This window comes from Syngnathus typhle, linkage group LG12 (genome assembly GCF_033458585.1).
Source record: "Syngnathus typhle isolate RoL2023-S1 ecotype Sweden linkage group LG12, RoL_Styp_1.0, whole genome shotgun sequence".
NCBI classification, from domain to species: Eukaryota; Metazoa; Chordata; class Actinopteri; order Syngnathiformes; family Syngnathidae; genus Syngnathus; species Syngnathus typhle.
This window is the reverse complement of record NC_083749.1, coordinates 434108-447033: the sequence shown is the minus strand read 5'-3', so window position 1 is coordinate 447033 and position 12926 is coordinate 434108. Positions and strand designations below refer to the sequence as shown.

The 12926-nt window shown below is 46.8% G+C and overlaps 1 protein-coding gene and 1 long non-coding RNA gene across 8 annotated transcripts in view; one reads left to right on the top strand and one right to left on the bottom strand.

Moving 5' to 3' along the window:
* dab2ipb (DAB2 interacting protein b) overlaps positions 1-12926 on the top strand; it is a 35132-nt gene that overhangs the window by 7159 nt on the left and 15047 nt on the right. For 3 of the 7 annotated variants that reach the window (XM_061292935.1, XM_061292937.1, XM_061292938.1), the window contains exons 2-3: positions 4686-4819; positions 8802-8920. In XM_061292935.1, the coding sequence (XP_061148919.1) occupies positions 4686-4819; positions 8802-8920 (253 nt within the window). Of the gene's footprint in view, positions 1-475; positions 1189-4685; positions 4820-8801; positions 8921-11453; positions 11835-12926 lie in introns of those variants that run through there. The other 4 variants (XM_061292936.1, XM_061292933.1, XM_061292934.1 and 1 more) reach the window with 3 other exon arrangements.
* LOC133163341 (uncharacterized) lies at positions 8971-12833 on the bottom strand. Its single transcript, XR_009716364.1, has 3 exons — positions 12712-12833; positions 9334-9416; positions 8971-9180 (listed from the first exon to the last, which is right to left on the bottom strand). It is a non-coding gene; the product is annotated as an uncharacterized LOC133163341 (long non-coding RNA).

Genomic DNA, 12926 nt, shown 5'->3' with positions numbered 1-12926 from the left:
ATGTCTTTGCATTAAGATAAACAGACTTTGAAGGCGTCTATTTTTTTCAAGTCAGATAAGTGCTCTGACGCATGAGCGGTTTGGTAAACACCGTTGACGGGAAAATGCAGTTTGGGGGATCGTGAGCGTAACCTTAACGATTCAGCATTTGCTGGAAATTGCGAGGAACAAAAGGACTTATCGTCATTTTCAGAAGCTTCCTGACCACGCGGGATTGTGCGTCTGTCCACCTCCTGCCGGTCGGTCGATGGCTAAATAAACAACAGCAAGCGCATTCTGCGCGAGGCTGGCTGATGTTTTTGATACGGGAACAATCGAGCTGAGTGTTGGTTTCCTTTGCATCTGTAAACTCTTCAGTGATTCTCAAAGTGCACAGTAGCTACAGGATGACACAAAAGTTGTTGGCTAGTTGTTAGCTGGTCTGTCCAGTGCTGTCATTGAAAGTCAAACAGACGTGTTCCTCTTCAATTGAAGCTTTGTCGACCCGAATGACTGGAACCAACAAAAGGCCAGTAGCTGAAACCCATTTACGCTTCACATCCATAAAAACACGATGTTCTCAAATATCTTCCTTTGTAAGTCTTTATCTGCGGTTGTTTGTTTTTGTTCCTGGTCGCGCAGACAAAGAGAGCGAGAGAGCGGTTTTGCATCGACTTTGACTGTGGTACAATGGGAGCTTTATGCAATCAGGGAACACTAACTAGCCTTTTTTTTTTTCTTTTGGTGTGATAAAATTCTTTCTACCACACTGGGAAGTTTTCCTAGCCGCCAGGATACACGCTCACACACGCAGTATCTCGGAGTTCTGGGATCTCGTTGTGGGAAAAAGGTTTTTTTTTTTTTGGGTGAGGAAAGTTGAGGGGGTGAGTGGGAGTGTTCTAAAGGTGGAGCTGCAGGGACAGGCAGGACATGAGCAGCTGCAATCTCCTCAGTCTACCCTGTGGAATGTTTGGACAATGGAGGACTTTCAGTGCAGGAGGACTTTGCTATGAGAACTTTTTTTTTTTTTTAAAACTCTTAATCACTTGAATTTGTAAGAGAGATTTAAGAGTAGCGAGAAAAAGATGGCCGGGATTACCAGGAAGGGATCCGGGAGACGGTCGTACTACTACAGATTCCTGGGCAAGTCTCGGCTGCAGCGGCAGCGCAGTCGCTCTCGCAGTCGAACCCGGCCGGCTGCGAGGAAGGGTAATAAACGCAGTCGAGGAAATAACATTTTGTCACTTCGCCGTATCACAATCTGTACTCACCTGGATGTCAAAAAAGACTAGTGAAAAAAAAAAGGTTCGATTCAAGTCCTGTACTTTCTTAAAGTATCCATCGGTAAAAAAAAAAAACCTGACTCTGGAATTTACCAAAGTCATCAATTATTTTCTTTCAATGACATGCAAAAGTCATTTTGATAACTTGTTTCAACAAAAAAAAACTTTGAGTGGAACAAAAACATGACACCAAACTGCGTGTTGTTTGAGAGCTAGCTAAAATGCTACAATGCTCTAATTTTTTTCCTAAAGATTTGCGGCATACTATATCAAACACGACTTGCCGTTACACCCCAAGTGATCGGCTCAAGGCAGTTTGCCGTTGCCATTCGCACACCGATGCTACTTCTCGGTCACCGTGGCAACAGTTGACAGACGATAGCTCGAGGGTCAACCTGCCTGTTCGGGGAAAGGGGGGGGCCTCCTTAAAAGTCTCTTAGAGAGTAACGAAGTAGCAATTAAGGTGTCATCAGAGTTCCTTCAAATGTGGAAGTACACACTTGGCAAAGAACAAACTCAAGGCTGTCGCTAAGTGCTCTGCGAACGATGAAAGCCGTATCGAAAGGCTCGCGTCAACAAAAACACGCTTTTCCTCCAAGCCGGTTTGCCGTCGTCGAGGCCTTCATCTCGACCGAGGTCGCTCTTGCGAGCAACTCTTGACATGCTCGTCATCCCTGCGGCCGGCCGAGGCGTGAGCTCACGTGTTATTGTTTTCAGATGGAAAGTTTGTTATCAGTTGCCTCCGTTTCCTCTTTCTTTCTCACTCGCCCGCTTGCTTATATTTGCGTAGCGCATGATGACGTGCACACAAAAGCAAGCCTGGAAAATAAGAACAAAAAAAAAGTCTTTCAATCGAGTTTACCCCAAATGATCTAAAAGCGGTGAATCAAGTTCGAATCGTTTGAGTCTGCTAACTTGAGTCATCGAACCAATGCGACCGAATCATCCTGGACTTCAAGCTCCCGTCGTTCCCTGCCGTCTCAGCCCTCGAGCCTTGGGTAAATGCTGGAGACGGTCCAGATGACGATGCTTTTTTCCTGAGCATCGACTGCCATAACGGCGACAGGTGCAAGCTAATCCCTCCTGTAATCCATAAATATGGACTCGGATTATACACAAAAGCGAGGCTGGGCTATTCACGTCAGATTTTGCATAACCACTAACTTCCTCTGCCTAACAGCCACTGCTTCTTCCTCCAAAAACTTTTGTGGAGTCCCCAAATTCATCAATCACAATTGAATCATGTGAACGGATACCAAAGCGACTCCTTTTGAATCCATTCCGTTGAATCCAATCCGACCTGAATCTCTTGACTCTGCCACGTTTACAACCACTGATTCTGCTAACTTGTTTTTCTTCTTCTTCGCAAGCCATAAAGCTGAGCAAAAGTGTTCCTGTTATGTGTCTCGTGACCTCTATTACACGGATCACCGTTCAAGCGACGCGTGGCTAATGAGAACTCTCTTTCGGAGGAGCCCAAATTACCTTGCGTTGCGTCGCTCCGTGATTGACATTAAGGCAACACATTTAGATTCAAGAGACGGCCCGGCCCGCAAACCCCTGCAGACGGGTTGTCTCGCACCTGAAAGGTAGGAGGGAGTCGGGTACAAAGAAACTTGCTGACAGCTGCGCGAGTTTGTTATTTTATTTATCCGAGCGCATATCTCGTTGACCCGTTGAGGATCTAAACAAGGCGCCCGGGTTTTGACAGCTTCACGAAAAAAACAACACATTTTGAGTTGTGTCAGACACACGGACTCAAAAAGTGTTGCTGTTTTTTTTGGGAGGGGGGTGTCAACTCACACAGCTCAACCCCTGAATCATAAAACTAAAATGAGCAGCATGGAACTATATAAAGCAAAATAAAATCCATAGCAAGTAAAACCAGACCCTGAATACAAAATACGATTTCCCCTGACTGAACTTTAACTTATTGCCAAAAACTTGCATATTACTTTTTTTTGTGGTTACCTAATAAAGGTGTACCAAACCCCTGGGATTCCTTCCGCCGTGTAAAATATTCTAAAAATCCAAGAAATAAGCCTAGTTACTACGGCGCCTGTATTTTTTGAGATCTATTTTAAGATGGAAGTCAGACAACTTGAAAGTGTGCTGTCATAACACAAGACTCCTCATTCTCTTTGCAGATTTTTTTTCTCATCCCTGAGGGTGTCAGCTTCTTGCCACACTCAGGCTGTCTGCTGTTTATTATTTTCATAATGATCATTCTCCACGTACGCCGCCGTCCGTCCCGCGACGGCGTTTGGTCTACAACGTCACGTCTTCATTTTCCGACACTTTGGGTCGACAGTCTCCTTTTGTTTTTGCCGTGGAATGGAGCAGCTGTTGTCGGTTAATAGCGAGGCGGTTTTCCACAAAACGAGACAAATATTTGCCCGGAGTCGTAAAAGACGAGATTGTTGGCGGGGGTTGATGCATGTTTATTACGGTGGATGTGTTTGGGACCCGCCTACCATGGGTCCAAATTGGCAGGACAGAAAAGAGTTTTTGGAATATGTATTCTTTGGTGAAGTACCGTAATTTTCGGACTATAAGTCGCATTTTTTTTCATAGTTTGGGTGGGGGGGCGACTTATACTCAGGAGCGACTTATATACATATATATGTTTTTTTTCACTTTTTTGGGCATTTTATGGCTGGTGCGACTTATACTCCGGTGCGACTTATGGTCCGAAAATTACGGTATTTGTACTTTTTTTACGCCACAAAACTAGCAAGACGGTCGTTTGCAAACGGGAATGTCCCGTGTCGGTCGACCTCGCCTCCGAGCATTAAGCTGGTGTTGGGTCGGCGCGTAGAGGAAATGTGCGGCGTGACCCATATTAGTGAATGTTAATGGAAGGAAGGAAGGAAGCAGGGGGAGAAAGCAGGCGCTAGCGATAGCTGGACGCTCAACAAGCCGATGCTCGCTCGTCTCTTCAAGTGTCTTTGGTGCTTGTGTGCATGTTGTTTCAATTGAAGTTACAAAAAAAAAAAAAAAACGTTTTACAGTAGCTAACACTTCCCAATCCAGATGGGCCTCAAAGGAAAAATCTGACTGGAGAGTAAATCTGTTCCGTCTCGTGTTTACGTTGACACCGAGAGCCGAGGTGGGCGTTTTCGCAACGGAAGGCGGCAAGCTGCGCAGCCAGAAGCCGCCGTTCCCTCGTCTGCCCGGCCAATTCACGCCCCGCCGCTCGTTCCGTCAGCGGGCCCGTTAAACAGCAGACGGTTAATTCGATGCAAGCTAGCAAAAAAAGGCGCCGCTGCTGACGACTACGGAAATTTTGAATGTGCAAAACACAAAACATGCACTCATGTTTAGAGTACCATATATGTTTTACTTTGCTAGCTTGTTGCTAATGCTAGCGAACAGCGGGGCGCTCACATTCATTTTACTGATACACGTCTTTGTTTTCTGCAGAGTCTCCTCCAGAGAGGTCCGGGCGCCGACGCAGCATGCCCGGCAGCCCGACGGACAAAAACCCGCCCACCATGGAGGCCGCGTCGGCCTCTGCCGCCGCCGCCACCACGCCATTCAGAGTCACCGTGAGTACTGTGAGTCTGTCTCTTGCTTCTATAGTTCTTCTTTTGGTCCCGACAAGTCTCAGCCTGGCCTCCAGATGGACGTGATGTGAGCCCGACTGGCTTTGATGAAGTGGAAACGTCGTTTTTTTTTTTTTATGTTCACCGCCGAGGTTTCGGGCTCGCGCGTGGCTGCGCAAGTCCGCCGCAGATCTCGCTTTCATTTCTCCCTGCGTGACATCAAAGCCGGTTCAAGCGAGCACATGCCGGTCGGTCAATGTGCAACACGCTTTTTATTTTTTTCCAGCGCAATATGCAGCGCGCCACTTTTAATTCCAAAGACAAACAGGCGGTTAATTGAGTGGAAAATTCGGTGATGAGTCATCAATTTGAAGCTAATTAGCAATTAGCAGCGGGTATTTGCATCAATAAGAAACGAGCCAGGAGGCGCAGCAGAGGTGAAGTGTAAATACTAAATGTGTTTACAGAAAAGCTGTATGTCAAATTGACCTATTTGTCAGTGTAAAAAAAAAGAAAATATGTATCGGAAATATGGAAACATTTTTAAGCTCTCGCCTTTTGGTATTTTGGCTTGTATGCTTGCTAATACTGTAAACGAGCTGAACGTGAATTCGCTTTGTCGTCTTAAAGGGATACATGTTAGCAACCCTGAGCTCGACCTCCCAAAATTCACATAGAAAGTTTCAAACCAACTGTTTCCCACCAGTTTTACCCATGCCGAAACAAGAAGTCGGCCATTTTGTTATGAAGCAGCCATTTCAGGTGAATTCCCTATACTTTGACGACTTGGATATCGACTCCAAATAAGTCCCAATTGGATGCATGACTCCAAAACAGATGGGCCAGTGTCTTCGAAGATTTTTTTTTTTGTCAACTTTTTCTAAAACATTGCATGCATCCTTAGATTTATTGCTGTTTTTTCGCTACGTTAATTATAGGCCTCCCCATATACTTATTCGGTTTGGAAAACCTTTGAAATGTTATGCGGGAGCTCTGTACTGTAGATGGTTGGATCAATGCATTCCTGGTTTCAGCTTTAAAAAAAAAAAAGAAAAAACGCCCTCTCAATACTCTCTCTCTCCTCACGGCAACATCTAAAGTGCTCCTGTGCTAAATCTGTCAAAATGTTTCTCCGTCACCTTGTTTGCTGGAGACGACACTCGGAAAGGAAGCGGCGCTCAAAACTCCTCTGCTGTCTTCAAAGTTCTACTTCCCTAATATGGCTTAAAAATAAATACATCACAAACAAAGCGTAAATGCCAGGATAGTAGTTTGTGTCCGACTGCGACCTCAGATTTCATTTCCTCAAATAGAATATTGTTTTTAAACGATATGGCAGCTATATTTTGATGGGATTTCTTGCCATAGTTTGCTATCCTTTTTCGGTATTACACGTTGTAGGATATGTTTTACTCCAAACCAGTAGGGGGCAGCCTATGTCTTAGATTGGTTGGCAATACAAAGGCTCCTTTTGACCTATTTCCTGAATTTCATAGTGTTTTTTATACCCATTTTATTGTCATGTGCTTTTATGTTTTTAATGACTCCTGTTGCTTCATTTTAAACAGTCCGTCGCTCCGTTTATTCCGCCTCAACCAGCAGTCGTTTTCTCTGTCGATATTATTTCTTTCCCAGGCCACTCGATTCCATTTCTGTCCCCTTTTTTCTCAGCATGACTCTCGGTCTCTTTTTTTATTTTTATATCTTACATCGCCTCAGCATATGTCTTTTTCTCCTCCTCCGACCTTCTGTGGCGATGGCTCCCCACCTGCCGCCGGCCCCCCTGGGTGTGAGTGGGGTTAATGTAGATGTCAGTCATCCATTCAGACTGAATGAAAGTGAGAGAATAGCCTCCGCTGAGAGTGTAATAACAGGCGCAGCAGCCCTGATCCTCACTTTTTCTTTTTACCTTCCGACAGCGGGAAGAGGACAAGGTTAAATAACATGTTTGCATAATTCAAATTCTAAACCGATGTTTGGTTTAGCATGTGTGTTTGCTGAGTTGTCGTGGATTGTTTTTTTTTTCAGTATCGTTGAATGGTCCTGAAGTAAAATAAAAATGTGGATAGATTTGCAGGTGCGCTCATTGGTTTATGCTTCTTTGTTTACACAGAAGTGAGTGTCATAAAGTAACAAGTAGCGCTTTTAGTGTCATAAAGTGACAGGATGAGGCAAGTCATTATCAAGCATAATATTTTGGGGGCGGAGATGGAGTCGGACTTGATGACACTGCCTTTGTTGTTCGACGACAGTCCACCCAAGGAACCGCAGGTCCGAAGCGTTAAGACCAGAGGTGAATTGAATAGCTAGCGAGGCTAACTGCTAATGTCATCCACCATTTGTTTCTTTCAAGATTGTGTCGTCGACTAATGGGTTCAACGGCTCGTGTGCGAGGGATTAGGCGTTTGGCAAAGCTTTGAAGAGGATCTTTACAAAATGCTATTCCTAGCATGTGAGCTTGATTTAAACATGTCTTTGTTGGATGTTCTTAGCTTACTCGAGTTGTTACCTGCCGACAGGTGCTTGTCGCGGCAAACAAAAGACCCATGTTGTTGTGCCTGTCATAAAGTTGCTTTCTAATTATGGCCCAAAGCCCGAGGCGACCTAGTCATCTCTGGTGGGTAATTACACAGTAGCCCTAATGGGCCGACCGTGACGGACGGCAGTGTGTCGTATGACTACCGTGTGTAACAAACGTGGAAATGCAAGGATGGCGCTGAACGATCAAGTGCAGTGGTATGCCAATTTTCAAACAACTACTGCCTAAGCATACATGGAGCAGCAACACAGAGTAGCACCGTAATTTTTGGACTATAAGTCGCACCGGAGTATAAGTCGCACCAGCCATAAAATGCCCAAAAAAGTGAAAAAAAAACATATATATGTATATAAGTCGCTCTTGAGTATAAGTCGCCCCCCCACCCAAACTATGAAAAAAACGCGACTTATAGTCCGAAAATTACGGTCACTCACAAATATGTCTTCTCGCATTTAGCTAAGCATCGCGCCGGACCGCTAACCCTAGCTATCTTGCTAATCTTGGCACTCGTTCATTGTCAGTGGTTATTGTTAATGGCGGCAAACGCTGGCAAAAAGAAAAACCTCTGTTGCGCTTAGCTTAGCATCGCTACAGACAAAATGGCAGCTACCGCACCAATGTTGACTATCATGTACTCCATTTTGTTTTCAAGCGTTTCTTTGCGTTTGGTCATAAAAGCGGGATGAAATCAATCTTCAAATTGAAAGCCAGGCGCTTTGAGCTTCACCAGGATGAAAATACTCGACAGTTGCGCACGGTTACATAAACCCGCTACGTTTAATTAGCACTCGGCAATCATCCTCCCGATTCACCCCCCCCCCCCCCCCCCGCTTCTCCCGCCAAATAAAAGCGGCCTCACGTCACGGCAAACACTGGCAGCATCCTGACACTTTTTCTTTTTTCTCAATATTCTTCTCGCTCCAAATGCCAGCCGACAGTTGCCATGGCGACGGCGGCGCGCTTGGGGAGTGCGAGTGCAGATGTTCGCCAGGGTGGAAGTAAATGCAGTCAGACAAAGAGGAATGGAAATAAAAAAAAACAGACGCAACGGAAGGCGTGTATCTGGCAAATTAGCGCTTGATTACTGTGTTTGAATCGAAAGCAGTTACGGCACCGCCATGATGTCATAAGCGGGAATCACAACATGTAATCATCCAATAATGGAGATGTGGCTTTAAGTTCAGGTAACGTCTTTAACCTTGTCCCGACTTTACTCACCGGAAGATGAACAAGGGGGCTCATAAAGGCAGGCGACGGGGGCGCGCCAACTCAATAAAGATGATGCTGAAGAGCACTCGTAGCTTTGAAAGTGAATGTCATGGTTGCATGATTAAACAGGATGCCTTGATTGGCTTGAGGAAAAAAAAGCTGATTTGGATTATCTTGTTGTTTGTGACACACTGCAAGAACACTTTTCCTGAGTCTGTGTTTGTTTTTTGCGGGGGGGTGGCGCAGGGCTTCTTGAGTCGGCGGCTGAAGGGCTCCATCAAGCGCACCAAGAGTCAACCCAAACTGGACCGCAACTCCAGCTTCAGGCATATTCTGCCAGGCTTCCGCAACGTGGACAATGACAGGTGAGTCTATGACAAACCCTAGTCCCCCCCCCCCCCCCCCCAACCCCATGGTGGCTAGGGCTGGAATTTCATACGCAGCCAATAAATGCCTGCTGTTATGTGCAGATGCAATACAGGGAGCAGATCCACATGGCTCCTGTTATGCTTATTCATACAAACCACTCCTTATTGGCCTCGCGTGGGTTGTTCTTTTCTTCCGGACCCCCGAGGCAGACTCGAGGGAGCGAGTTGCCGATGAGAAACAGAAGCAGCTGGACTCCCTAAATGAAATATTTATACATGATAATCAGAGGCTGGACACTCGCTGGCCACGTCCATATTTAGCACAACACACACGCGTTTTGAAAATCCCAAGTTGAAGAAAATAGCAATTGGAAATCTGTTCAAATGAATCAACGATGATGCAAACGTACCATTCTTGTGAAGCAGCAATAGCTCGCGACGTGTCAATAGGGGGCGCTGTCAGAGCGTGTGTGTGTGGGGCTGCCACATCCATCTGTATATCCAATAAAGTGATGACATTTGAAGGTATTAAATTATGTGAACACACCTCAGGTGTTGTGACCACAATATGCGGGATCAAGCCTCCCTCAGGTCTCCGTTAAACCTTTCATGTGCTCTTTGTGGCCACTTGAGAAGGAAGTCTGCCAAGCAGGGCTGTCAAACTCATTTTTGTCACAACTCCAATAAATAGTAAAACCAGTTCAAATATTGGAAATAAAAATTGGGAGCAATAACTATTTTTTAAAAGTAAATTCATATTTTTATTTAGTAATGACACATGAAGTTGATGCACGATTTGCGGGCCACATAAAATGATGTGGCGGGCCCTATCTGGCCCCCGGGCCTTGAGTTTGCTAACTATGATTTTAAGTCCACGGCAAACTTAACGAAGGGAAAACGTAATGGCATAAAAACAAAGCCAATTTGGCTTCAATATTTAATATGTCGATTTTCTGAAAGCATCACAATCAAAGTAAATTGTAAATGTTACATCACGGACGTCTGCACTCATGCGTCCGCCGCGGTCGCAGCCCCGCCGAGGCTTCTGTGAGCTTCTTTCTTCCTCGGCTCCACTCTTTCGTTCTCTTGTTTGGGTAATGAGCTGTAATGGATGAGCCACGAGCGTGACGGGAATACCGAGGGCCTCGTCGAGGCTGCGGCGCACCCCGCTAGCGACTGCGCGACCCGACGCCGCCATCTCGGCAACATCAATCTGTTCGTTGGGCACCTTCTCTGCCCCTTCCTCTTGGTCGAAACTCGGCTACCATTTTGAACTAGCAGTCGCAGATTTTGGACCGTCCTTAAGTACTCACTCAACTTCCAAACAAAATAGTTAGCCCGACAAAATCAGAACTTAACCTTTTCATGATCTTCATTAAAATGGGACGAGACTCTGCGTCGCCATCGCAGCTTTCAAACGAGCGACGAAGGCGCTGTTGTCGTGATGGAGCATTTATGAAGCCTTCAAACGGCGCTCTTATCTCTCATCCTTCCCCTTCTGGGGGCCCATGTCTTTTTAAAGCTCCGTTTAAAGCCGCATTCAGTTTCCACGAAACTGATAAAATGTTTTTTAAAAAATGTCGAAAGTTGAAGGATGTCGCGAGTCGGCTACCACTTTGAGGGATACGACCCAATTCCATGTCATTAGTCAGAAAATGTCTTCATCTTATACATGTTTAAATCTTCTTTGTATATTATAAAACGCCACGATCAGGTCGAAATCTGCGCTCTATGAATGACGTCATTTTGTGTGTTTGAACTTCTCCTTCTTTTGGCTGCATTGTGTTGATCCGGGAAAGAATGGGCTGAATGATGTCATATTTGATGACATCATTCAACACACACATGCAGGGAGGCAATAGCAGGGCTGGAACTCTCACTCCCCGTCGTCCATTAGCGGTCGTTCTACAAGTAGCCCCCTTTGTCCCCTCCCCTCCTTTCTTTTTTAAACTGCCTAATAAGTTGCCCGAGATAATTGCGTCCGACTGAATAGAAACGACAACAGCTGACTGGGCCAGTGCAACTTGACCAACAGCTGACAGGACAAAGAGCGAGCCACAAGAAGGGTGTGAGTAGGGGGCTATGCTCACCCATAGATCGAAATATATATTTATACGGACACCTGACTCGATGGGTCAGCCATGCTGCACGTGGCAGACCAACTTCTGAACTAATAGCATCGCGAGCCGTGTGAAATATTTTATTATATGCCGCGGACCGCCAAAAAACGACAGACGGGACATAAGCGGCCCCCGGACCGTAGTTTGGACATCCCATGTCTATGCATCTCCCCTGCAGTGATTCATCAGTAGCAAATAAACGAGCCAATCGTCACTTAGCCACATCTAACATGGCGCAGATGTGCACAGCGAGGCGTCTGTGCACAGGCAGTCTAGGAGCTGGCCTGGCCTGCACCACACACACATCCATGTGATAGAACACACCCTCCCTGCCCCCCTCACCCCGACCGGCCCCGCCCCGCCTGCCTGCCTGCACAGCTAGGCTCCTCCCCGCACAAGGAGACAGCGATGGGGAGGCGCAGTCAATCACTGACAGAGAAAGGGAGAGCTTGAGCCGCACGGGAGGACAAAAGGCAATCGAAAAGCGCCGTCGTCCACCCTCTCCCCGAATTTGAGCCGGGGCAAGTGGGGCACGTAGACGCGGGACTGGAGGGAGTCGCTGCGGCGGTCCGGCCGGATAAGGAAAAGCAAGGCAGGAGGAAGTCCAGCGACAAGGGGGGGGGAGAGACGGATAAACATAAAAGCATCCATCCCTGCCTCACGGGGGTTCTTCTCCTCCTCCTCCTCCCCCCTCTCTCTCTCTCGCTCTCTCTCTCTCCCTGCATCCCCTCTTCCTCTTGTCCAGCTTCACAGTCGCTCTCTCGCTCGCTCTGGAATTCTGACGATGCCTGGTGAGTTTCATCCCCGCCGCTTCACGTGCCGTCTTTTGGGTGTTTTTTCAAGGGAGGGACCGCATCCCCTCCAGTCCGTGCGTGCGTGCATGCGTCGTCATGATCTAATTCCCGATAATTCCCAAGAGGGCCTCCCTTGCAAGGGAGGCATTGTTTGTCATTCCGCTAGAGGCGAAAGAAAGACATTTCTCCGCAGCCGGTAGGGGGGCCGCCTCCGACGCCGACCGTTCCCAGCCAAGGCGCTAGCAGACCAAGGGGCGCAACACGTCGCGTTGTCGAGCCGTTACTGGTGATACTCTTGGTGGTGGTTAGTCACGGTTTTGCCTGGGCACCATTGATGACTCACTCGTACATTGTTGGATCGGGACAACTTCTCTTGTGCTCCTGATCGTAAACGCTTCGACGACTGCCGGTTCGGTCAAACTACGTGAAGGTTCTGTCCTCAGAGACCTGAAGAGGCAATCACACCACAATCTTTGAGTTGCTAAAACAGCACCCAACAAACTGGGACCTTTGCGTTAGAACCGAGCTAACCAAACCAAAACATGTGAGACTGTCCTGTACTTGCAAACATTGCACCGGAGAGATCTGAGACAAACAAACCGCAATCGTCAAAGGCTTCCTTGTTCCCAATGCAAAGAGACAAAATGAGCCTCTTTCATGTCTCATTTCTGTCAAATCGCCTTTGACGCCGTACCCGACAAACCGGGACGTTTTTGTTAAAAGCGAGCCGGCCGAACCGAAAGAAAAATCGCCTCTGCCTTTCACCAGGTGAATGTTCCGTCCTTAGACAATTGATAAAAACCGACCCACGTAGTCACATTTTGCATTGCTTGCTTGCTTGAAGCAGCAAGATGCCTTTTTGCGCAATACTCACCAAAGCAGGACATTGCTGACATGGCCCTCCACCAGCAGTCTGCTATGACCTATAAAAAAAAAAAAACAGCCACAATTTCCTTTTTAGCAGAGGAGAAGTGAGTCTCTGGAGTCAAACCAGTGTTTGTACCTTTCCCGTCTCAAATCGGCTTTCTTATGCACCCCCCCCCCCCCCCCCTCCTTGTGAGTATAGCTCGTTATATAAATACACACGGC